This window comes from Bombina bombina, chromosome 2 (genome assembly GCF_027579735.1).
Source record: "Bombina bombina isolate aBomBom1 chromosome 2, aBomBom1.pri, whole genome shotgun sequence".
Classification (NCBI taxonomy): Eukaryota; Metazoa; Chordata; class Amphibia; order Anura; family Bombinatoridae; genus Bombina; species Bombina bombina.
This window is the reverse complement of record NC_069500.1, coordinates 140,322,125-140,350,120: the sequence shown is the minus strand read 5'-3', so window position 1 is coordinate 140,350,120 and position 27,996 is coordinate 140,322,125. Positions and strand designations below refer to the sequence as shown.

The following is a 27,996-nucleotide window of genomic DNA, read 5'->3' as shown; positions in this document are numbered from 1 at the left end:
TCTCTGGGGCTTTAACTGCCCTGTTATCACTTTCTGTTGGGGTACCGCAAGGCTCTGTCCTCAGTCCCCTTCTCTTCTCAATCTACACATCATCATTAGGTTCCCTAATAAAGTCCCACGGATTACAATATCATTTGTATGCCGACGACACTCAAATCTACATCTCTGCTCCAGACCTATCTCCTTCCTTGCTAACCCGTGTCACTAACTGTCTTTTCACATCTTTTCATGGATGTCCTCTCACTACCTTAAGCTAAATCTCTCCAAAATTAAGCTCCTTATCTCCCCCCTTCTTCTAAAATCTCCACCCCCCCATCTCTCTATAACTGTTGACAACTCCATCATCATGTACATGTGTTTATTAGTTTTTTAGTTACAAAGAGTTTAATTCTTCAAAATATATGATTTTTCAACTTACTATAGTAATTTATATAAAACTGCTAGTTTCCTATGGTAACCGCCATCAGCCCCGACACAAAACCATTTTTTTTCTCTTTAGTGACGTTTTGTTCTTGGTCCAATCAAATCCATGGCTTTTTGGCATGTTTCAATACAAAAAATGTTTTGCTTTTGCTCATGCGTTAGTGACGTCATGCATCTTCTCTGCTTTCATGGCTCGCATATGCGCATTACATTTTTGAAGAGACAGATGCCCACATTTCATCTGATATGGAGAACAACCAAGTAGAAGGGGTTGGAGCTTCAGATGGAATGAACGGATCAATAAGTTTATAATTTATTTTACAAAAAGATTATAAATAAAAAAGTTAGCGACTATTACAAACATGTATTGTTTAACAAGACTAGATCGTCTGAAATACTAAAATTTACCATCACTTTAAATAAGAATCCCATGCTATTTATATTGTGGCCGTTTCACCCCAACATAACTATCAGCGTTGCCTGATTCCATTTTGTTCCCCAGTAGAGCTGGAGGTCTAGGTGTGAAGTCAGACTTCGCAGGTTGTTTGTGTTTTGGGCAGGGCATTTCAGGATGGGGTTTGAGCAGTCCCCTGTTTTATTTAAAGGGATATGAAACCCAAACATTTTCTTTTGTGATTCAGACAGAGCATACAATTTTAAAAAAGTTCAAGTTTACTTCTATTCTCAAATTTGTTTCACCCTCAAAGTATTCTTTGTTGAATAGATACCTAGGTAGGTTTCCGGGAGCACTACATATCAGGAAATAGTGCTGCCATCCAGTGCTCTTGCTAGCATTGTTGCAAAACTGCTGGCACCAGTGGCATATTTAGGTTTTGTGCTGCCCTAGGCACTCAAAATTCTGCTCCCCCCCAAAATGTTTTAGGCCTTTTTTTACCTAATATATTTTTGGGTCAGTGTGTAAAAATGTTTTTCTTTTCTTCTTTATAGCAATTCAAAAGAAAATGGGCTAGCAAAACACTTGCATACAGGTTGGTTGAATTGCATGCATCTCATACCATTTTCTCCCTGAGAGAAGGGAGAGAAAAGAAGGGGAGGGGAGAAAAGGGAGGGAAAGAAGGAATAGAGTGAGAGAGAGAAGTGGGTAAGCAGAAAAGGGGGAGGGAAAGAAAGGAGTGAAAGAAGGGAGTAAGAGAGAGAGTTGAGGGAAAGAAGGGAGGGGGAAAGAAGGGAGGGAGTGAGTTGAGGAAGGGAGAAAGGGAAAGAAGAGAGAGAAGAGGAAGGGAGGGAAAGAAGAATACACTTTGAAGCCCTTCACATGTAACAACATACAGCAATTACCATCATTCAAGTAATGAAACGTTTTAAGTGTCCATTTACTATTTACTCCGTGGGTTCATGAATGCAGAGAAAGCTAACTATTAGAGTTTATGATTAGACATCACAAGCTGATCTAAGCAGTGCACAGATGCATCCAGTCTGTTAGTTACTAAGACCTGCAATAAGCACTTTGCTCACAGACCCACCACAGCTAACAAGGTGGGGAGGCAGCATATCGGCACAAGGTCTTCTCCTCCAGCCATACCTTGTAAGCATATCCCTGGGCAAGTTTCTCACCAAGAACGCTTTCACTGCAAAAATGCCGGCGGCTCTAAATGAAGCAATGGTTTAAAGAAGCACTGCCTGTGAAGAGCGACCTTAATCAGCGCACGTGCCTTGCCTTCTCTGTAAAAGCCTGCACTTTATCGCTCACTGTACTGGGTGCTGGCTTTTAGAGAGAGAGAGGAAAGGATCTGCCCCTCCCAAATCTGATGCCCTAGGCACCGGCCTTGTTGGCCTAGGCCAATACGCCCCTGGCTGGCACCAGACACATGCACACTCCTGAGCTTACGTCCCAGTTTTTCAACAAAAGATACCAAGATAACGAAGAAAATGTGATCAAATTTGTTTGAAGTAAATTAGAAAGTAGTTTAAAATTATATGATCTATATGAATCATGAAAAATAAATGGTCATGTCCCTTTTAATATTCTGATACTAGAACCAGACCCCTGGGAGAAAAGCAAAGAAGCATAGTGGAAGAGAGCTCTTCCCAATAAGAAGCAAATCGCCCAGCCTGCAATATGGTTTCTACGGTACCTCATCAGTATTTACTGACACTGCTGCTACATTCTACTTAAAAAACTACAACTATGGAAAGGTCTTATAATTGTTGAAGTAAAACTTTTTCGAATTGCTTGACCTCATTTAAAAATGCTTGGTTATTTTAAATCAACTTTGTCCTTTGCATTTTAGTTTCCCCTAGAAAATCTATATGGCAATTTCAGCTCAAATTGAGAACCACTGTTTTTTTTTTTACTGTCTGCAACTAAACGCGCACGTGTAGTACATATTTTGCATATGTACAGTCACGTGACGGTTTGAGAAGCTGCAGAGTGCGCGTGCGTGAAGTATCTAATTTCCTGGGTGCGTGCGTTAAGTGTGCACGCGAGCTGTGCACTTTCGTCCGCTTGCTGCATTTGTAGCTCTCCTCTTCCTTCTCCTTCAACTGGGCGGGTCCGCATCATTTCTTCCCCCTGGGCGGGGAAAGAGAGCTTCTCAGGCGTGTTTGGAAGGAGGAGGAGGAAGAGGAGAAAGGGGCCAGTCCTAAACTAATCCAGGTCTTTGCTGTATTATTATTATCCAGTACCCGCTCCAGCTGAGACCGAACTCCAGGAACAGACAGCCCGGTGCAAGGCTCAGCCTCCTGCTGTATGAGTCCATGGATTACCTGGTATGTGCACTGCTGTTTCTGCACTGTGTACCCGGTCATGGCTGGTTACACTGGCTCGTGCTGTTATCTGATTACTGGGGCTATTAAAGGCCAGGCCATTTGGTTGCTATTAGATGCCTGGAGATATGTTCTGGGTTGCTGGTTGGAGAATGCAGTCCCATAAAGCAAGCTTCACTGAGCAGATCTGCACTCAAGCTCATTTGCTATTCAATGGTAGTTCTAATTATTGACTAATGAAGGCACTGCCAAAATTGCTGTCACAGGTGTCTAAAACTTAGCTGCCAAACTATGGTAACAATATTCAGCTTTCCCTGTGTCACCAGCAGGAGTTTATTTTATATGACATGCAGCACCTATTCTGAACATTTACAATATACATGTGTTTATTTTTTTTAGTTACAAAGCACTAAATATATCATAACATGTGTTACAGTAGTTGCCATAAGTGACTTTACTGATGCCCCCAGTTCTGCTGGAGGTAGGAGAACATTGAGCAACTATAATGAAAGTTTATATGTTTAAATATTTTAGTTTATCTTTACATTCTGCACTGTTGTTAGTGCCATGATCACCCTTTTTGCTGGAGAGGAACAAATCAGCACCAGCTTTTCTTCAAAGCAACGCTGGGAATACCTAGTACTTTTCATTATAAAGTTCCATCTAGTTGCTGTAGTAATTGATGCTGCAAATCACATATCTGGTTCCACCAGTAAGTGCTCTAGCATATATAACTTACATCAACTTTCTGAAAAGTACTGTATATATTGTGAAACATGTTTAACTCATTGAACTGCAACTATCTTTGGCTGGGAGTTCATACACTACAAAGTGACATCTTTGTTGCAGAATTTCATGCCACATGTCCTTTAGTTTACATTTTAGATAATCTTTCAAAATCCTTAACATAGTGGTAACATAATTGAGAAATATGAAAGTTGTTCTATATTATCAATTTATGTGTTGCTGAATGTTCTCTTTTTTTTAATCTTATTTTTTTTTTATAATGGACATGTTACTTTGGTTAAAAACAGTCAATTTTATTTGCTCCTTGATAAATTAAGTAGAATTTTGTAGAAAAATGTATTAACCTTTTTAAATGGATATAAAGAATTTATACTTTTGGAAGGTCTCTCTGCAACAGTATTTAATTTCTCAATAATTATCCTTATAATTATGTGCATCAATTTTCTGTATTTGCTTTGGGTGCTGTCCATACTAGTACTGTCAATCCTTAGCAATGCAGAGTATATCTGTGTTCTCAGTAGTGATGTGTGGGATATCCAATCAGAATCTTTAAGACAGTGCCAAGCGAAACGCGTCAAATGACGCAGATGGGTCAGTGTATGTTGCTGCATGCTGAACTGTGATGGTTATTTTAATACTTGTTAATAAATTGATTAGGTTTTAATATTATTTCAGTCTCTACATTATTAGGTAACAACATGCCAACTTTATAACCCTACTACTTCCATTATTAAAAAGTGAGTGTGTATTTCACTGTTCTACGTTTTGAAGACAGTGTTGTCAGCAGTGATCGGCTGAGCTGATTATGGAAGTTAGAAACGGTCAATTATTTTGAATCTTGAGACCTGGTTTTGATGTTTAATTGTGGATTTTTTTTTTTCTTTCTTTGAATTAGTCATTTAAAAAAATAAATAAAATATATATATATATATATATATATATATATATATATATATATATATATATATATATTTCGTATTGTACCAATGTTAAAAGATGCACCTTTAACCCTTTGAGTGCTAAGCACTTTCCCACCTGGGTGCTAATATTTTCTATTTTTATTTTTTAAAACATTTTCTTTACTCACGTGAAGCCCCGGCGATGCCTGTCACTCTACAGGCTCGATCGCCGGGGTAGGAGCGGTTAGGAGCCCCCAGATCTCCCTCAAGGTGGGAGAGTGCTCATGACGGCTCTGAGCCGTCATTAGCACCAGAGTGAGAAACTCTGTGATGGCTCAGAGCAGTCATTAGCACTCAAAGGGTTAAAGTTTGGTGCCATTTTAAAGAAAATTTAATTTTTTAAAGAAAATATACACAAAGTGCTCTTTGTATTTACTTGTTGTTAGGTTGTCACTGTGTCAGGTACATTGCTTTGCTGACTGACATTTGGCAACCACCCTAGTAGCACAACTTTTTAAGAGAAAACAATGTTTTTATTGCAATAGCAAAAAAGTGTTCTGCTTTCTGTACAAAAAAACACCATCTTTATACTTTTATATTCCTCTTAAGAATATGCCCATAGCTGTAAGTGTATTTCCTTATATAACTGTACAAAAAAGAATGTAGCCATGATACATATAAGTCGGCAAAAATAAACCCATGACTCACCGACTTGACCACCAAACACCTGCACACTACTTCTCTCCCTGCAAAATTTTTCAGGCACAGTGACCAGGCTCTACGGTCAGCTTGAGCTATCTTCAAGTCTGTTCGCCTACTGCCCAGTCCCAGACATCCTCAGCAGCCCCCATCATTGCGCTCCTCACTGCTGCTGCGGCAAAACAAACCGCCCATAGTACACACAGTTCATCACACGCGCTGCTGCAAAAACTGCTTCACGCTGCTCTCAACTGGCCTGTCGTCTCCGTCCTCTTATCCGTCTTTTATTGTGACGGATACTATAACATCTGATTATAGGCCGCATCCCTAAGTTAAAGATTTACATTAGGGGAAAAAGTGTGGCATTTACTTGGGACAATGCATTAATTATACCATGACTGATTGATGGATGGGGCTTCATTCCGGTCTGTTTTGTGGATTGCATTCATACTTACCCTAATTGACTTTTGGCAAATTTGTTAAACAATTTTCATTCTCGTAGAATACATATTTCCCTAACAGGGTCAAACTTTTTTTCCAGGATGATGATGATCTGGAGTAAGCTTTGCCCTGCTTCTGAAGCTCCCTTGCAACTTTTCTTGAGTTCTACAGTTCTGGCCAAAAGTTTTGAGAAGGACAGAAATATTAATTTTCACAAAGTCTGCTGACTCATTTTTTATGATGGCAATTTGCATATTCTCCAGAATTGTTATGAAAAATGATCAGATTAATTGCAAAGTCCCTATTTGCCATGAAAATGATCTTAATCCCTCAAAAAACATTTCCACTGTATTTCAGCCTTGCCACAAAAGGACCAGCTGACATGTCAGTAAATCTCTCGTTAACACAGGTGTCAGTGTTGACGAGGACAAAGCTGAAGACCACTGTCAGTCATGCTGATTTGAGTTAGAATAACAGACTGGAAGCTTTAAAAGGATGCTGGTGCTTGAAGATGGCTTTAGGGCACCCAAGAAAGTCCAGCAAGTGACAGGACCGTCTCCTAAAGTTGATTCAGCTGCGGGATCGGGGCACCACCAGTGCAGAGCTTGCTCAGGAATAGCAGCAGGCAGGTGTTAGTGCATCTGCACGCACAGTGACTTTTGGAGGATGACCTGGTGTCAAGAAGGGCAGCAAAGAAGCCATCAAGGGCAGATTAATAGATAACAACATACCAACTTTTTGGGGCATCCGGAGAAGAAAAGGTGAGCACTACCATCATTCCTGTGCCATGCGAACAGTAAAGCATTCTGAGACCATTCATGTGTGGGGTTTCTTCTCAGCCAAGGGAGTGGGCTCACTCACAATTTTGCCTAAGAACACAGCCATGAATAAAGAATGGTACAAAAACATCCTCCAAGAGCAACTTCTCCCAACAATCCAAGAACAGTTTGGTGATGAACAATGCCTTTTCCAGCATGATGGAGCACCTTGCCATAAAGCAAAAGTGATAACTAAGTGGCTTGGGGAACAAAACATCAACAGTTTGGGTCAATGGCCAGGAAACTCCCCAGACCTTAATCCCATTGAGAACTTGTGGTCAATCCTCAAGAGGCGGGTGAACAATCCCCCCCCCCCCCCCCCAAAAAAAAATAAAAAAATCTGACAAACTCCAAGCATTGATTATGCAAGAATGGACTGCCATCAGTCAGGATGTGGCCTAGAGGTTGATTGACAGCACGCCAGGGCGAATTGCAGTGGTCTTGAAAAAGAAGGGTCAGCACTGCAAATATTGACTCTCTGCAAAAAACTTAATGTAATTGTCAATTAAAAGCCTTTGACACTTATGAAATGCTTGTAATTATACTTTAGTATACCATAGTAACATCTGACAAAGTTCTAAAAACACTGAAGCAGCAGACTTTGTGAAAATTAATATTTGTGTCATTCTCAAAACTTTTGGCCAGGACTGTATACTCAAAGGGACAAAAAGTTGGTGGATAGAGGTTTTTCTACTTGATAATTTCAGATTGTTTTCTGGCTCTTAGGAATTCTGCTTGGGTTCTATATATTCCTCTTTATAGTATAGGTTGGTGTGTGTGTGTGTGTGTGTTTTTTTTTGTTTTTGTTTTTTTTAAACTACAAGTTCTGGGGTGTTTTCCCACTGTAATCTGGTATATGTGGTGTGCATAATGAACATGTAAATTTACAGTTGACATATGTGCCATATTGTTCTGACATTGTCAGTTTGAGAGTTAGCAGTGTGAGATATTGGTGTCAAGAGAGGCAGAGTCTTTATAATTATGGCTTGGTCTTATTGGACCTTTTTTAGAAGTGGGTTTCATGCTGTAGTCACTGTGTGGACCAAGTCAGGTCTTGGCAAATTTTGCTAAAAATGTAGGAAGCTGCACAGATACACATAGTTAGACACAGTTTTTTTTCCCATTAGTAAAACTCCACCAACCTCTTGCCTTATTTGGAGGTATCAATAACGCTCCATTGTTTTATAGCTCCATATCTACTCAGATCTGCTGAAATTTGCTGCAAGGTTAGGCTTGTGAAGTCTACCAAATAAACTTCCAGTTCTCTGAATGGTAAAACAATTTTGCAGAGGTAAATTGCAGGAAAAGAAGATTATTCATGTGTAGTTTTACACACACACACATATATATATATATATATATATATATATATATATATATATATATATATATATATATATATATATAAAAAATTATATTATATTTTATTACCACAATCTGTGTTTTCATGTACCTTTTGTGAACTGTTGGTGTCCGAATATATTTCAGCTTTCTCTTTAATACTTATGACAAGGTAATTAAAGCCAGTATTCACTAATCCAAACTAATTTGTAAAATAGAAAGAAACAAGAAGTCTACAGTACTTCAAAATTCCTCCATAAAAAATGTTTTCACCCTGAGATTGTAAGATACAATGGTTAATTTTGTGTAACAAACAGAACTTTGCAATATACTTTATTTTTCCCCTTTTACAATAATTTTAACTCTAAAAATGATAGGTTTTCTAATTCTGAGAATTGGAGGTGCGCCTTGTAGACTTCAGATGCCTATCCCCTTCTACATACCTGTCCTTAACTGTCCTCAGCAAAAGTGATAAGATACTTCAAAATAATTCAAGTTTTACTAGCAAAATGATAGTGGCAAGCCTTCTCTTTTCCGGTAATTAAAATGTTATTGATTATAGTCAGAAACTTTTCATACTCAATGGATATTTTAGTTTAATGTAATGCTACATAAAATCTTCCAGATAAACAGATACATTGATACCTTAAATTCATTAGTAGGGAAATTTAATGGAAAGTCTCTTAAAAGAAAAAAATTATGACTTGCATAAAGACAAACAATGTAGAGCAGTGTTTCCCAACCGCGGTCCAAGTACCCCCCAACAGGCCTGGTTTTCATTATAGCTGAACTAGAGCACAGGTGAAATAATCGGCTGTTGGATGAGAGCAGGTTGGTTACTGATCAGCTGATTACTTCACCTGGCTATAATGAAAACCAGGACTGTTGGGGGTACTTGAGGTCCGCGGTTGGGAACCACTGATGTAGAGGACCAAAATCAGCATGGTTTTACTTCAGGGAGATCATGTCAGACTAATCTAATTGGCTTTTTTGATTATGTAATAAAAGTATTAGACCAGGGTGGAGCAGATGAGGTAGCATATCTAGATTTCAGCAATGCATTTGATATTGCCCCACACAACAAACTAATTCACAAACTGTATCTCCTTGGTCTAGACTCAAACATTGTAAACTGGATAAAATGCTGCTTAAGGAAACAGAGTGTCAGTAAATGGAGTACATTCAGCAGAGGGGGCTATTACTATTGGTGTTCCTCAGGGGTCAGTTTGGGGTGCCTGTTTTGTTAAAGTGAATGTAAATTTTGATGCTAAAGTGCCCGGGTTTTAAAAATTTGATTTAAAAACTGGGACTTTAATTCATCAAAATTTAAATTTCACTTGTGTTGTGAAAAAAACCTTACCTTTTAATCTTGACAGCAGCTCCAGCTTCCTCCGCCCGTCGCAAAGCCTCTTCCTGGGTCTAAAATGAGGAATTAGGCTTCCTCCAATCATGGCGTTGAATCAGACACTGATTCCTCGGGGGGGGGGGGAGAGCTGTGATTGGAGGATGACCTATCCCTCATTTCTGACATCAGAAATGGCTTGCAACGACCGGAGGAAGCTGGAGCTGCTGTCAAGTTTAAAAGGTGTGTTTTTTTTTTTGTTGTTTTTTTTCACAACACTAGTGAAATGTAAATTTTGATCAATTAAAGTGCCCCTGTTTTTAATCAATATTTAAAAACCGGGCACTTTAGCATCAAAATTTACATTCACTTTAACATATTTATCAGAGATATCAGCAAAGGGCTACAGGGGAAAGTATGTCTGTTTACAGATGATACAAACATTTTGTAACAGAGTAGATGTGCTGTAATGTTTCTTCTGTTTTGGTAACTCTCAACATATGCATGTGAAGGATATAAGTGTGCATTAGTTACTTGTGTATGGAAGGGAAAGCCACATGCACAAGAAGTTATTCACGTTGACACAAAATCCTTCTCAGAAGCTTTTTTGCAAATAAAAATATTTAGCATTTTTTTTGAGTGACATTCGACTTTTTAATTTCTAGATACAATTAGCAAATTAGTATGGCTGACAAAAGCTAGCTGCACAGATTGATCCTGCAAGCGTTTGTAGCATGCAGAAGTAATACACAGGAAATGGGCAGCAGGATTTGATACACAGGTGACCGTAAGCAGGCATTGTTCAGGAAGACGCAGTTACAGTTAATGGTCTGCAGAACACATAATTAATGTAATTATATAGACCTGCCCATGTACCTAGTACTACATCTTTTGCAGGCTTTTTACAAATAAACAATATTAATTAGGGCTGTGCGATATTGGAAAAAACAAATATTAAGATTTATTTTTTTCTGAAATATTGTGATTCTTATTGCGATTTTATTACAATATTTTTAAACATACATTGTGAATTAAAAATGCCATTTAACTATTCAAAACAGTGACTTGTTCCCTTTGCCACCTTTTATGTCTATGCTCACCTTAGGACTGTGTTATGTGCTGTGACACAAATGTATCGCTTCTTGGTCCGACCCCCCTGGAGGAAGTGATCAGGGCTGTTGCTGGGTGGGACTGACGTTGCATGTTAAGGAAGCCATTTCATTTTTTTGTTGTTGTTTGTTTTGATTAAAAAAACTGTCTTGTGCGATTTTTAGATATTGCGTAGCCTCATATCGTGATTAATTGCATCTTATGAATAATTGCACAGCCCTAATGTTAATAAATCTCTGCTACAAGAAACCAGTAATCCCCCCCCCCCCTTCTTCTTAAATCTCTAACCCCCCATCTTTCTATAACTGTTGATAATACCATACCCCAACCTCACATGTCCGATGTCTCTGGGATCACACTTGACTCAGATTTTTCTTTCATTCCTCACATACAGTCTTTGGCCAATTCCTGCCGTTTCCACCTTTTTAAAAACATCTCCAAAATTCGACACTTCCTCACACAAGACATAACTAAGATTTTAATCCACTCTCTCATAATTTCCCGCCTTGACTATTGCAACTCCATCCTCTCTGGTATCCCTAGCTGCTGTCTATCTCCTTTTTACTATCAATAATCAGTTCCTCTGCCATGTTGATCTTCCTTACACGTCACTCTTCATCTGCTGAACCTCTCTTCCAATCCCTTTACTGGCTTTTCTTTAGCCTCCTGAATAAAACACTAAATCCTGACCTCCTCACACTCCTGTCTTCAGGACTTCTCCAGAATGGCCCTATTTTGTGGAACTCGCTCCACAAGATTCTCCTCTAATTTTGAAAGTTTTAAGCTAACCTTTTCTTACCTTAATTCCTCTCCTCCTTGCGTCATTTCCATTAACCCCCTTAGCATGTAGATCACCCTTATGAGAGCTGATTTACAACAGTGAAACTCTTGGCCTACTTGTTCCCTATAAATGCTACTTTGCATATCATACCTATGTTTATAGCTCTGCGGATAGTGTGTTTTTCTCTTTCTCTCTCTCTCCCCCCCCCCAACACTTCTTTAACCCTCCTCCTACTAGGGGTGGCCATCTTGGGTACTTTTTTTTTTTTTTTTTTCTGAAGCGTAAATCTCCTTCCATAAATGTTGAGGCTATATAGTGGCAAGTACATTATGTTTTGATACATTCTGTTATTGTGTTTAAGTATTGATTAATACCAAGAAACACAAATCTTCTACTATTGATGTAACATTCTGAACAAGGTGCTTTGTTTCATATTGATCATTCAGCTTTGACGTGTTCTTTCACGAGCTTTGCAGAGCAACTAATTGGGGAGATTAACCATTGCAATGCCCTTTTCCACACTGTTTGTTTTGATCACACAACTGAATTTAGGCTGCTGTTGCCTTTATTTTAAATAATATTACACACATCTCATAATGAGGCTGGCTATCAACCTTATTTAGTAAACAGAGGGGTGTATATTGAGTTTATACATAACCATACTTTATTCTTAAATAAAATAATAAAAAAAACATTACATTGATGCAGTGGGAGTGTTTTCTTCCTCCATTTACTGAATTATGGGGATTAAATGTTTAATTTGTACCTTTTTAATATGTTTATGTTATGCATCAGTGATTACATTTGGTAGCTAGATGTGACATAAAGCAAAAAAGGGCACACAAAATAATGTAATGCAATCTGTATAGATGTGTGATGAATTAAACCAAATGAAATCTACTCACAAGGTTTACAATAGCTTAGCAGATGTGAATGCACATTAGCAGCTATCCAGTTAGCTGTCACTCTGGTGAATAAATCCTTCTTTTTGATATTGGGACTTCATGATACAATAAAGTGCTCAGGAACCAGTCTGTTTTACAGTGATGGTGTGAGATATATTGTATAATAGTAGCAAACGTACAAGTGATATACTCACTCAGACCCTGATTGTATAAAGATCCCTGGGCTGGTGATATTCTATAAGAATGCTTGGAATAATATAAAGCCACTTTTTACCCTGAAAACAGGGTGTATCATTATGGGGCATATACTGCATTTTCGTATGGGAATGAGATGCATACAATACAAAAGTGCACAATAACATTTTAGTAATTTTTAAAATCATCATAAAAAACGATTAATTGAAACATGCACACAAAAATACACAGGAAAAATTTGTATCAGTAAGGTGGATAAAAAATCGTATTTTATCAAAAATGTAAAGTTTGTATGCAGTTGACACAATAAAAAAAATTGTATTAAAGGGACAATAAGCAACTTTCTAATTTACTCCTATTATCAATTTTTCTTCATTCTCTTGCTAACTTTATTTGAAAAGCAAGAATGTAAGTTTAGAAGCCGGACCATTTTTTGTTAACAACCTGGGTTGTGCTTGCTGATTGGACAGCACCAATAAACAAGTGCTGTCCAGGGTCTGATCCAAAAATTGGCTGGCTCCTTAGCTTAGATGCCTTCTTTTTCAAATAAAGATAGCAAGAGAACAAAGAAAATTTAATAGGAGTAAATTAGAAAGTTGCTTAAAATTGCATGCTCGGTCTGAATCATGAAAGAGAAAAAAATTGGGTTTAGTTTCCCTTTAACTGCACAGCGTAATTCGTAATTTTAAAGGGATAGTAAACTGTCATGATTCAGATAGGGCATGTCATTTTTAAACATTTTTCCAATTAACTTTTATCACCAATTTAGCTTTGTTCTTTTGGTATTCTTAGTTAAAAGTTAAACCTAGGTAGGCTCATTTGCTAATTTCTAAGACCTTGAAGGCCGCCTCTTATCTGATTGCATTTGACTGTTTTCCACAGCTAGAGGGCTTAAGTTCATGTCTTTCATATGAGTTTGTTTCGATTTACAACCATTCCTTCTGGAACCTAACCCCGGCGTAAACTGAGGGATATATATATATATATATATATATATATATATATATATATATATATATATATATATATATATATATATATATATATATATATATATATATATATATATATATATATATATATATATATATATATTTTTCACCAAAATACTCAAAACACAAATTTTTAAAGCAAGACTTATGCATACAAAAATTACATTGAATTTAAGGTACAGTGCACAGAAAAGTGTAATTAGATTTGGATTATGCATTAATATTGATGTTTTAAAACACGGCGATTTCCCCCTCTGTACTTTATTGCGAGAATTTACCTAGCAGTGATTTCCCTTTATTTATATGGAAGGCCACTGCCACTCGCAGGTACACCCCCCCTTTTTTTAATTTCAGAAATGCTGCTCCTGCGAGTGTTGGCGTGGAAAACCTTATCTTTAGAATTTGGGCCTCGATAATAGTTTACCACCTAGGTGAAAAATAAATCGCTTACTAAACCCTTTCACCACACAGATTTAGGTAGGGGGCACAACACTTAAAAGGGTAAGTGTAAAGCATTATTATTATTATTATTATTATTATTATTATTATTATTATTATTATTATTATATATAAATAAAAATATATACATATTTTTTAAATACTGGAACATCATAGCTTTTATATCAGTGCTTGAGTAACACCTGTATAAGATATTCGAGTGTCCTAATGCTTGGATACTTTTTACAAATGTTATGTCAGTCTGGATTTACATAAGTTTGGGCAGTTGTTTTGATTGGCTATAGACATTAAATGTCTGTACGCTTTTTTTGTTTATATTTCAATATTTGAGAGATGAATAATTGTACAAAAAGATGCACACAAATAAGATAGACATATTAAAAGCAGAGTGGAACATAAAATAAAGTACTTTTACCCTATACAACAAAGGTATCTGTGTATTTAGAACAGAATTGTATGGTTTCTTTGAGATTATATTTTAGTTAAATCAACAAAGTGGCAGCAATTATCAAGCTTATAACATTAAGTCTAAAACCATTTTTTTCCTGGAGAAATAAATATCTTATTTTAAGAAATTAGTCAATTTTTTTCTTTCAACCATAGACCTAGTACTATCACAGCCCTTATCTTGGCTTCCCCTTGCTAATAATCACCAATGAGAACCCCCCTTCTATAAAGGGTGAAGAGAACTGACCACATCCAGCACTTACCACTTTATAATGAACAGCATTGTCCCAGACCCCTCCAAATGAATCCTGCCCCATCTTTGGAAGAAAACTAAGTCTCTTCTCCTATGTTCCCTCTGGGATGTTAGAGTATCGCTGGGTCTCTGAGGCAAATTGATGCCTTTCAGGCTTGCGTGCTGTGGTTGTTCCACTGGGGTTTCCCTTAAAGTGTGGGTGTTTATGCGTGAGTTGCATTGTGTTTTTTTTTTTTTTTTAATTTACAAGATTTTAGTCCTCCGATTTTGAAGGTTCATGTGTCAGCCATCTTAGATGTTTCTGGTGTTAAGTGGAATCAAGAGCCTTTACTCTTTCAATTTTCCAACATTGGCTCATATCCTACTGGTTAAGAGATTGGTGGTACCTCCCTCTGATCGTCCCTTAGTCTTGGATGCAATGCTTGATCCCTTTTTGAACCTTTAAGGGAGGTGCTGTTCTAGTTCCTCAATTTGAGAACTATTTTACTTGTGACAATGACTTTTGTTCAGTGAGTTTTGTAAGTCTAAGCATTATCTAAAGCATGTCCTTATATCTTTCTATCAGGACAAGGTGGTTCTTCTGACCAAATCTGACTTTTTCCCAAAGATAGTTTCTCAGTTTCATTCCTCAAAAGATATAAATTTGGCATTGTTCTGTCCATATTTGTACTTGTATAACCGTATACAATAACACCTTTATATAATAAATAATACAGTGAAAACCTGGTAGAGAGCACTCCACTCTATAATAACACTCCCTCAGACACTTGTATAATCTTCCAATTTAGTAAGTTTAACAAGTGCCAAGAAATAAGTGAAACCATTAAGCACCCCCTGCCAGCTTCTGTATGGGTACTCACCCCCTTACTGGGACTCGGTCACTAAAAACAGGTTAGAATCTGTTAAAGATCAGGCCCCAACTGTTGTAAGTGAAATCTACTCAAAGTGGCTCCAGATAGCTGATAGATAAGCCTGAGAACAAAAATGGAGCGGGGCTACTGCTGGGAGTAAAGCCAGTATCTTGGCCATAATAAAAAAAAAACAAAAAAACTTTTGAATGTTTAAAAGTAAAGTGTACTAAGCATTTTAATCCTATAAACCCTAATAAAATGTTACCCAGCCTAACCGGAGCCTGCATTATAGAACCACATCATGCATAAAGCTATTGTCAGTTCTCTTAAACGGCCATACACATAATTCTGTAAAGTGCTCAAATTTTTTGCCCAAAAGCTGCCAGAGGGTTAAAGGATCAGATGCTTCCCTGATAGTGTTTCTAATGCTAGTAGAACTGTTAGGCACATGATATGGAGAAAAACGTGTCATGAGGGGAGCAGATTGAGTCCCTTTGCAATGCTGTACCTTTGTCAGAGTACCTACAAATAGCCTCTGGTCTGTGCTGTGTAAAAGCACTTACCTACCTCAGCACCCCTCGCCTGGCTTACCAGGCATGTCATTTTGTTAGTGCAGTTGCACCAGTATCCCATAGAGAGCCTATTCAGTGCAGGTATTAAATACCGCAGAGGATTGCTAGGGACGAGTCCCTGCTTTGTCTGAGGGTAGCTACGGCTGAAGTTCCGTTAAGGAAAACCTGGGCACTAGGGATGCACCGAAACTTCAGCTGCAGAAATGTTTCGGACGAAAATGTTTTTTTTTGTTTTTTTTGCCTGTTATTTTCGGTAAAATTATTGTGTAGCATATGTCATTTGATGCTAACCTAGATATCTGCTGTTTGAGTTTATTATTTGACTAATTGTTTTGCATATAATTTTTCTAGAACTATACTTTATTTGGATAATTGGTAGAAAAAACTTAAATTTGTTTCTGTTACACAGAACTATGTAAAGAATAATACAGTATATTGATATTTTATATTGTTTTAAGTAGAGATGCACCAAAATTTCAGGCGCAGAAACATTTTTGCTGTTTTTTTTTTTTCTTGGTAAAATAATTTGTGTTGCATACTATTGTTTTAAGATAATTTTTGTACAATTTTAGTGTATTACTTTTAATTAAAGTGTGGTTATTTTATTGGCTTGCAGTTTTTCAATTAAGATTCATTCATTTAATAGTCTAATTATGCAAAAAAACTAAAACAAAAAAAAAGACTTTCGGCCAAGTGCATCCTGGATTTTCAGGTTCGGTTTCTGTCCAGAATTTCCATTTCGGTGCATCACTACTGTGCACATAATAGAGTATTCCTGAGTCCCGGTATCATTCGGCTGCATTGAAGTCTTTTTTTCTGTCTATTTTGTAAATTATACTCCCCAGGGACTCTGGATCTTGCATAAGTCTGTGCTCCCAATTTGTAATCCATAAGCAATAGTTGCAGGAACTGTTGTTTTTTTTTTTTAATTTTTTTTATTTCATTATTGAGGTCAAGCGTTATAACATGACATACCGAGGTACATTAGCATCTGTTGGATTATTACAATGCATAAATGCGCGTCACAAGAGAAGATGTACAGAGTGATAATCAAATACACACCACATTGCATATACCGAAAGTAGTATTTTATTTAATTGTAGTAAGAATTTAGTTTCCCTCAGTAAACCTAATTGGCCTCTCTTGGATCTCCTCTTACACATTAGAACTTTAGAGGGAGATATATAATAAAGTAAATTAAACTATACAGACTAATTATTACATTTCTAACAATCAAAGGATGCTATCCTCAGCAGCATGGATTTTAAGTACTTAACTAGTGCACACCATATAAGTAATTTTGAACCAACAAACAGAAATAGTGAATATAAACCACACCTCCTGCCAAATAAAATTGGATGACAAACTATGGAGAATAAGCATCCGTACACTAGGGACCAGTTACATTAATTTATTAACTGAAGGGCCACCGCAGTCAACTAGATCCTCAGTACGTGGGCTGTCCCCTATAAGGGGTGTTCATCCATGGAGTGTTATAAGAAAGCAACTATAAGTTAACTTTCGGATCAGCACATTTCTGTTAGACGTAAGTTTTTTACAAAGTGAGCAGTATAGCTCTGGATGTACTTGGGACTTTCAACCAAAATATCTCTTCAAGTTGCTATTCGTTGTCCCCATAACTAAATTGGTAGAACTCTCAAGTATTAAGAGAATACATTTAGGCACTTGTGTATGAGTCTATGAAACATGTTTAAGTAAAAAACATAAGTTCTCTATTATAATACAAATTTGCTCTAGATGAAAGCATGTAGATGTTCAAAATATACCCCAACTGTGATATCTTATATAGTGGGTATATTAGGTTTTGCATAATAAAAACGCATCATTTCGGGCACCAGATAAAGAATCTATCACTTGGTTATCTTAGAGTCTAATATCTTGTTGAAAACATCTAACTAAGCACACAACAGCAGTAAGTCCGGATTACACGTTCACTGCAAGCCCGTAGGCATGGGTCCGGTAGAATAATGCATCACCCCACTCCAGGCCGAAGGAGTTTAATGTCCACCGCGTAAGGTATGTAGAAGAGCTTATCGGCAGTCCATCTGAGGCCGATCCAGCTTCCTTGTGTTTCAGAAAGCAACAGGACTTGAGCATAAGTTCTCAGGACAATGCAGTATTGATACAAGGAGTAGCCTAGGGAAAGCTCGATGTTGGCATCCCCTGACAATGTTTGTGGTATAACAGGCGAATCCCCTGCTGCCTGTTCCTCGCTATTGACCAGGGCCTGTCCAGGGAGGCCGGCCGCTCCCCCCGGGGTAATAGTAGGAAAAGCATTCATTACATCTCCGATCTCTTCAGTTCGCTGTGACTGGAAATTCGGGTTTTGCTCCCTAGTAATTATCCCCTGTAGCTCCGGTTCACTGTGTGTGTCATTAATGAAAGGATCCTCGCAAATGACTGCCAGCTGTTGGGTAGCAGTGATCTTGTGGTCCTCACCTGAAAACCTCTCAATGCGGTCCCATCTGTGTTCACTCGAGCAGCATGTCTGGGAACTTGTTTCTCGTTGGATGGTGAGCCTATTAATCTTTTCACAGAATTCTTCTTAAAAGTCCTCTAGGATAGTCTTTAGTGCTGCGTAGATTCCCTCCAGAGTTGGCAGAGTTAAGATAGTTTCAATGCTGATAGCTCCGTCAGAGCTTGTAATGCATATTTTACAGTTTACAATTGAACAGGTAGCGCAACGCACCCTTGGCGTTGTAATACAGCAGAGGATTAGTTTATTGGAATTATATAGAGTTCCAAACCCAATGGTATCTTGAGTAGTTATTATTGGAAGCTAGTTCATCAGGGCTGCAGCAGCACTCAAAACTGCGACCAATCATGGCCGCCACCCAGAAGTTCCCCCCTTTCTGTTTTTTTTTTTTTTTATTGGGTTGTATTAGATGCAGTCAATAGATTATAGCGTAAGAAAGCAATTGCAGAGGGCAATATAGGCAGTTTCATATAAGTTTGCTCCTTTTTATAGTTGTGGCCCTCTTCAGGAGGAAAGATATCTATTAATGATGCATTACACTTGTGGGCTAAATAGAAAGTAACGGGAGTGATGTGTTATGAAGATATAGTCAAGGAATCCGTGTGAGATATGTCATCTTTTAAGCTTTATGGGTAATAAAAAAAGGGGAGGAGGAATTGTATGTATATTAAACCATAACCTACAACAAGGGAAGAGATTTATGATGATACATGTGTTAAGTACATACACTGTGGGTTGAAATAGAGTGTGGAAAAAATCCTAACAAAATATTATGAAAATGCTACAAGCCCCCAACATTGGTGACATGGAGGAAACTCAACTGCTGATACAAACAGGAAAAGGCTGCTTATACCAGTGTTGTAATTAAATAAATTGGGCCTATTAAACTAGCAATACAGCTAAGGTGGGAGAGATTTTTAAATAAGCTCAAAGATAACTTAATGTCACAAGTGAGAGGAGCCAACTAGAAGTAAAGCTATATTGGATTTAACAATACAGAAATCCTATCAAAACTAAAAGTCAAAGGACATTTGGGTAATAGTGATCATGACATGGTCATGTTTGAAATCACATTCTATAAGCAGTGCTATAAAGGTTCAACCAAGTCTTTTAATTTAAAAAAAAAAAAAAAATCCATTGATTTAACAGGACATTGAACAACTGAAATGCACATAGTTGAATTACATCTTGGGATAGAAATATGTTTACAATAAACATCTATTGGCAAAAATGTTTCTAGTAAAATCTATCACTGTTTTAGTGTTAACATTTTTCTCTGCACATGGATGTGAAACATAGCTGGATATTTTATGTGCACCTGCATTTAAATACTGCAGCTATTCAGTGTCAGTGGGGCTTGTATCATGTAAGCAATTAACAAATAGAGAGTAAAAAAAAGAAGCCAATTGTATAAGCACCTTTGGGCTCTAAGCAAGTGCTGTGTTTAAAATGCTGATGCACAGAGCATAATAAATACCATCTTGAAATAGCTATAGCTTATATATAGCTATAGTTTTCCATGCCTTGGCTGCTCCAATTGCAATAATATGATTAAAGGCCCTTCTTTTAGCCATTTGAGTACAGGAAAATAATTTGATATTAGGGGACATTTTACATGCAACACTGACATTGCGGTGTATTACATTAAGTGCCCATATGGGATGAGGTATGTTGGTGAGACCACCCGCTCTGTCCGTGAACGCATGAACCAACAAAAGTAGTATAAGAACCAAAAAGCTAGAAGTTGGACATATCTTGAGCCAACTTAGGTTTCAGATTTTGGGGTAAGTGGGATACCTTAGACAAGGTGGTGATAGAATTAAAAGGTTAAAAATAAGAGAGGCCTTTTGGATCAACAAATTAGATACCATGCACCCTAAAGGTATGAATAGGGAGTTGGACTGGTCTCTATGCCATTGAAGGGTGATACAATTTGTATAATCTGTGACAGTGTCATATATGGTCATGTAATGCATTAGAATATTGACATCTACTATGTGTATGTTGATTGTTTGTAAAAAACATATTTTATTACAAGTTATGTATTGTTAGATGGATAAGTATAATCTATGATTGTTATACTTTTTATATGACCACTAGATGGCATTTTTCAGGTGTGTTATAGGTAATAGGTATGGTGGGGGGTGTGGTTTGTAAGGGATTATAAAGTGTATTAACGCCAGGTGTAACCATACATGATTAAGGACTAAGTCCGAAACATCGTTATTTTGTGGTCTGGCTGTGATATTTATTGTTCAGATTGTACTAATAAATCTGTTGAAGAAAATTGGTGGTGTGGCTTATTTCTGGGACATACATTTATTTTAGGGTATTGTGCAGCACGTCATTCTGCTCCCTGGTGCTGGAAAAATTGTTTGGGACTTTGTGTTTTGTATAGGCAATTGTTTTATATTTGAACAGTTTTGAGATTTATGGAGTCTAACATATCTGCCCCCCCCCCGTTATTATTTCAGACCCATTAGAGGGAAGTTCTACTGATCATACCTCTCTCTTCAATTTCTCTGTGTACTTTGCAAAACTGTTCTATGTCAGGTACAGCTATGTAATAATTGTATACCTCACCTTGTGCATGCAAATCAATCGCAAGCCATTATCCCTGCTAAGGGCCTCTGCCCAGCTCCAGTGTATATTACACAAGGTGCAACTACTGATTTTACCACTTAATTTTAAAAGCAGTCTGCACAAAGCAATGGCAGAATATTTGGCGATTTATCCCCAAAGCAAGTAAGCACAAATGCAAGTCTGGGGATTTGTCTGCATCGCTTGTTGTAAATATGTAGGTTTCTTCTCCTCAAGTTCAGATTCCGGAGATCCAGCAAAGTTCTGAGAACTGTCTTCTGAGGATCGGGAAGCAGTTTGAGTCTAAATTTGACTCAACCTTCAGGTTCAATGTGGAGCATATTCGTACCTTATTACATGAGGTGCTTAATACTCTAGGCATTTCTGAACCACAACCTAGAGACAGCAAGGCTGTTAATCCAGCTGAATATAGATTTCAAAGCACCTCCAAAAGTTCCTGTAGTATTTCAGGTTCCTGATTTTTGTATTGGATTTGTATGTGCATTTTCATTACAGATTATCGTAGAATCAAACTTCAGAAGGCATGCCATTCTCTCTAATGTTATCCTTCTCCAACTGTAGCCCAATGCATTGAGTTAATGGGCCTTATGGTAGTGGCCTCAGATGCAGTACTGTTTGCCTGCCTTAATTTACAGCCTCTCCAGCTTTCTATGCTGAAGCAATGGACAAAGAATTATCTGCAGTTGGATCAGTCAGACAATCTCTCATGGTGGATGGAAAGTCCATCTTTGACTCTTCATGGACTATTGTGACCACAGATGCCAGTCTTTTGGGTTGGGGCGCTGTCTGGAGTCAAGGTTATCAATCAACATCCTCTAACTCTGAGCTATTCTTTGAGATCTTCAGTCCCGGGCCCTTGTCAAAAAATAAAAGTACATCCGTTATCAGTAGGACAATTTCATGGCTGTGGTGTATATATAAATCATCAAGGGGGACCCAGAGTCCTTTGGTAATGCAGGAAGTATCCCGGATTCTGTTCTGGGCAGAAAAGAACCAATGCTCCCTGTCAGCGATTCACATTTCAGGAGTGAAGAACTGGGAATCGATTATTTCAGCTTTTAGTCGGCTCATCCAGAAGAATGGTCTTCAACAGAAGATTTTTGATCATATAGTGGTCAAGGGGGGTCTGCCAGATGTGGATCTGATGGCTTCTCACTCAAATCACAAGCTGCCAGTGTACTGTGCCACATCCAGGGATCCAAGGGCACAAATGATAGACTATCTTTAGTGTGTCCATGGAATTGTTTTCTAGCCTATATGTTCCCTCCATTTGTTCTTTTTCCAAGGGTTATTGCTTGAATCAAACAGGAATCTGCAAAACATGGTATACAGATCTGGTTCAGATGTCTGCTCCTCCATGGCTTCTTCCTCAGAGACAAGATCTCATGTCTCAAGGATCTCTATTTCAGCTAGATCTTAAATCTCCTATGAAGTCAGATGCCTTCTACCCCTTGGTTCCAGCTCCCGCTGTCTAATCTGACAGCAGCGGGGACTACAAGATGCACCTCTGCTGGTGGTAGGTACTACCTCCACAAAGTACACTGGGCAAAGTACTTTGTGGCGTAATGCCTATGGCCATTTATTGCAGGCGGTTAAGCTTTCAATGAGGGGGTGGTTAGGCAGTATGGGTGTGTATATATTAGAGATGCACCTATACTAATATCGGTGCCGATACTGAGCATTTGCATGAGTACTTGTGCATAATGCTCTGATACTGACACCGATACTTTTGGTCAGGTGCCTACTCTGTACAGTGTTCCTACTCTGTTACAGGGAAGAAGGACGCGACGCACAATGAAAACCAGGCTGACACTTTTGGCCAGGTGCCTACTCTGCCACAGCACCTTGAGTAAGGAGGGACGCGACGCACAATAAAAACTGGGTCTTAGAAATGATGTCACTCCGGCCCCCCGCCATGATTATAGACGCATGAGGAAGCAGTGTGCTGGATGTCCCCCACATAAGCAGCACTAAAGATCACAGGCCAGCTACAGATTAGGTAGGCAATCGACTGAAGTAAAATCAACATGTATTAAATTTAAAGGAAGTGTTTCATCATTCTGAATGCCTAGCAAGGATGCCTGTCGTACCCATGCCCAGTTAATGCCTGCTGTAACCATTCCTAGGCTGGAATGAATGACTCCATAAATTAAATACCCATGCCTAGCCAGGGATGCCTAACATGTGTCTGTCCATGTACTGAATTCTCCACCTCAAATACATAAGTACGCTCATAAATAAAATTTAAATATACTGTAAAGCATTATGTCCAGATGATTTAAAATGCACCCAAAGCATAAAACCAAAATCAAATTTTTTTTATATTTTTTTACAATACCAGCTACAGTTGTGGCATCCAATCTTATCTGGGGCCACGCTATAATTTATCAAACTTGGAAGGAAAAAAAAAATCCTGAGTTGGCTCTGCTGGGTTACAAATTTAGAATCCATGATCCTGAAGTTGAGCAGATTCTTATAAATCCTGATCACTGCAGCATTATTACCGCTGCTGCTTCAGTTACTCCATTTAAATAATTGGCCCAGAATTTTGAAAGCTATCCATAAATTATATCGGTTTCTATTATGCAATTGAGTCAAATTGCTTTTTAAATAGGACTTTAGCCATTAAGGAATTAAAATGTTTGCCACAGGTGAGCTCCTATGGTGCAGCTCCTGTAGCGATGCTAAATTGGATGGGGATTTTATTGTAGTGAAAATTAATGTATTCATTTCACAATAGGTGAATGCTAAGTGTCCAGGCACTTTAGGGTTAAATGTATTGTGCTTGGGAATCTGTCACATGACCATAAAAAAAGAATAGTTAATTGGTATCAGCGCGTACTTGTACTCGGTCTTAAAAAAAATGGTATCGGTGCAACCCTGGTATATATCATAATATATAATTTTTTAGAAATGTGCAGTAGTCAGTTTACTACAATCTGGAAATTCTATAATTATACACTTTTTGTATTCTCTTGATACAACTTTAGAGAGACATCCTAGTATAAAAATTCATTATAGTATTTTATTTATAAAAGATTCCTTTCTTTTACTGTGTTGATAACCTCTTCAGAGCTTAAATGTTCAATCGGCTGCAGGTGAGCATATAGCTGGTAATTGTATGACTCTTCCTGATTTGCTCACTTCGCTTTACCTGTGTGTTTAACACATTTGCCGGGCTTAAAGGGACACTGAACCCAAAATGTTTCTTTCATGATTCAGATAGAGCATGCAATTTTAAGCAACTTTCTAATTTTACTCCTATTATCAATTTTTCTTGCTATCTTTATTTGGAAAATAAGACTTCTAAGCTTTTTTGGTTTAGTAACCTGGACAGCACTTTTTTATTGGTGGACGAATTTATCTACCAATCGGCAAGAACAACCCAGGTTATTCACCGAAAATGGGCGGCATCTAAACTTACATTTGTGCATTTCAAATAAAGATACCAAAAGAATGAATAAAATTTGATAATAGGAGTAAATTAGAAAGTTGCTTACAATTTCATGCTCTATCTGAATCATGAATGAAAAAATTTGGGTTCAGTGTCCCTTTAAATGCACAGTAAAAAGAAGTGAAAAATGTTCTTAAAAATGAAATGTGTAAATAAATAGAGCTTTTAACACTAGAATGTCCCTTTTAAACTACCTGGTGACAGGCTTACTTGACGATCGTTGGGTTAGAAAAATAATGCATATTACTAGGGATGGGCGAATGTGCTGAAAGTGTAATTCCGTTTGTGAGAACGAATAGTCCTGTGGTCAATTTTTTTTGGACAATCGAATATTTGTAAGAGTGAAAATCACATTGAAATGTGGTAATCGAATGTTATTTCCGTTTTTTGAATGTTACTTTCCTTTTCCGAATGTTCATAATTAGATCTAATATCCACATTCGAAATTTTTTAATGTAACCTTCGATTTAACAAATATTATTCAGAAGTTCAATAGTTCATGTGGTAGGGAATTTAGTAAATTGATACATAATAGATACAAACATATAAATTTGAATGTTTTAAATTTCGAATATTACATTTAAAAGAGAGCATTAGAAATACTATTACAAATATATTTATTACAATTTTTTGAATATTGCATGATTCGAATCGAATTAGAAAACTTTTGAATAGAATATTACATGTAAATAAAGCATTACATTAAACGAATGTTAGAATGTTGTACAAACATTCGAAACAAACAAACGTGTTAATTATTTTCACTTTTCGAATGTTGCAAAACAATTGCCCATCCGTATCATATGAGTTGTGTTATCTAAACCTTGTTGCTTTGACAGCAGTAGAAGGGCTCGTGTTAATCTTGTTTGAGCCTTTAACCATGGATCTCATCCATCTCACTGCTATCTGCTGCTGCGTCTGTGACCATTGTTTAGAAAGCACATTGGGCAGATGAGCCAGTGCCGCAGGATACCATTATACAGGCTAATGTACTTACACTGGGAAGAGGTGTCATTCCAATACTGTCACCTCCCTTTCCTGCATAATGAACAAAGACACAGAGCCAGAAGTGATATTGTATGGTGATTTAGTTTATTAGGTGCCAAGTTGCTTGTTGAGCCTTGAGCCCTAATATTATGTAATCCTCAAGTTGGTTCACTTAGAGAACAACACTAACTTTTCCCCCTCACTTTGTATTTACTAATTGTGAACACCTCTTAGCATTCATTTGGAAGTAAAAACATACTCCCTGTGATGAAATAACAGATGAAGAGCACATTCTGTTATGAAGAGACATGGTAGTTATGCATTTAACCTCACCTCACAGTAGTAGACTGGAAATTATGCTTTTATCAAAAGAATTTAAAAAAATGTTAAAGCCTGGTTCTTCAGTCTTAAATTTAAAGGGATGTGAAAATCACAATTTAAAGGACGCTAAAGTCAAATTTAAACTTTCTTGATTCAGATAGAGCATGAAATTAAACAAAAAATAACTTTCCAATAAAAGAGTGCACAGGAAATGTGTGTTTGTTATTGGCTGATGGCTGTCACAATTCATGATTCAGATAGAAGTATGTTGGAAATTTAAATTGTATGTTCTATTATCAAATTGGCTTCATTCTCTTGGTATTCTTTGTTGAATGTGCTACTGGCAGCTACGCATCTTGTACGTTAAACAATGACAGCAGGCATATATGTGCAGCCACCAATCAGCAGCTGGTTACCAGTAGTGCATTGCTGCTCTTGAGCCTATGTATGCTTTTCAACAAAGAATATTAAGAGTCAATCAAATTCGATGATAAAAGTAACTTTGGAAATTGTTTAAAATTGCCTGTTCTGTTTGAATCATGAAAACAAAAACACCGTTTTGTGTGTTTCCAGCATCCAGGGGTTTAAATTACTGGCTAAAGATGTGTTTTGTAAACACAATTACATTTTTCTCAACAACTCGTACTGGTTGTGGAAGGAAATCCATATAAATTAGCACTCCTTGGACCTCAAGTAACACCTGACACAGCTTGACATATGGTGTGTTTAGGATCATTGTCCTGCTGGAAAATTTATAATTTTCTGCAAAACTTAAAGGAGGATTAAATACAGTAGAGTTGCATAATAAAAAGACAGTGCAATAGCACAGTCTAAATTTCAAATGAGTAGTCGATTTAGTTAAATTTCAACGTTTTTTTTTTCCTTCCTGTATCATGTGATCGCTATCAACCAATCACAAAATGCTTCTTCCTCCCCTTGTCTCTCTAGTTATTACTCGGATACCGTTTAAATATAAGTTGTTTGTTTTTTTTCTCTTGTTTCAAGCACTTTGAAATTAGTTTACTTCTTTTAAAAATGATTCCTGTTTAATCACAGTGGGTTATCTGGGTGGGGTTGTGTGGGTTTTCCCAGGAGGGTGTAGGTATAGACACATGCACAATTGTTAAATAAACGCCACAAATGCACATTGAAACCTTGAAGCCAGAGTCAGTCATCCTGAAACGGCACCCGTAATGGATGGCCAGGAAATCTTTGTCCTTAAAGGGACAGTATACACTAATTTTTATATAACACCACTATAAAGAATAATTATGCACAGATACTGATCTAAAAATCCAGTTTCAAACCGTTTAAAAACTTACTTAGAAGCTCCCAGTTATCTCTATTGAATAGGTAGCTAAAACACCCACTGCAACTGGGAAAAACAGCCCGCCCCTTCCTCTGCATATGAAAAGACTCTTTACACTAACAAGAGTATGCTGGAGTAGGTATACGTCGGTATTCCCCTAAAACTTTGGGGCTTGGTTAAGAGTCTGAAAATCAGAGCAATGTTAATTAAAGATAAGCAAAACTATACATTTTTTTTAAAAAAAAACCTGTATGGGCTATATAAATGGATCATCTACAAAACATTTATGCAAAGAAAAATCTAGTCTATAATGTCCCTTTAAGGCGCATGCACTTGTGAAAGTGCACAGACAATTTCTAATATGCAAGGTAACGGCACAATGATTGGCTTATTTGCTGGGCTGTCTGGGATGAGGTCAGAGTAATCAGAGTAAGTCTGATTTGTTTGCAATAACATATACTTTAACATACAAATTAGTTTAGATATGTAATTTTATATATATATATTTTTTTTTATAACCCTTTAAGTTTTGAATTAAATTGTCCTTTAAAAGAAATGCAATGTGTACTAAGAAAATAATAAGCCAGTAGAAAATAGGTGTTGCTTAATAGCAATTACAAGGAAATGCAATGAACAATAAATAACAAATGCAATAATGAGAAGCACAGCTCCAGTCTTTGACACACAGTTGAATCGAAGGGCTGCAAAAAAAAAAAAAAAAAAAAAATAGTAGAAACCACATTGAGTAGATCATTGCAATAAACTGGTAATGTGAACAAAAAAGTATATACTCATAAAGGACGCAACACCACCGCCTTCTGCCGG

General features: G+C 37.3%; 1 protein-coding gene across 2 annotated transcripts in view; it reads left to right on the top strand.

The window, feature by feature from the left end:
* Positions 1–3,006: 3,006 nt before the first annotated feature.
* Positions 3,007–27,996, top strand: part of ARL15 (ADP ribosylation factor like GTPase 15) — a 991,451-nt gene continuing 966,461 nt past the window's right edge. The window contains exon 1 of one of the 2 annotated variants that reach the window (XM_053701274.1): positions 3,007–3,153. In XM_053701274.1, coding sequence (XP_053557249.1) covers positions 3,142–3,153 — 12 coding nt within the window. In that variant the 5' untranslated portion in view covers positions 3,007–3,141. The remainder of the gene's footprint in view (positions 3,154–27,996) is intronic. The other variant, XM_053701273.1, reaches the window with a different exon arrangement.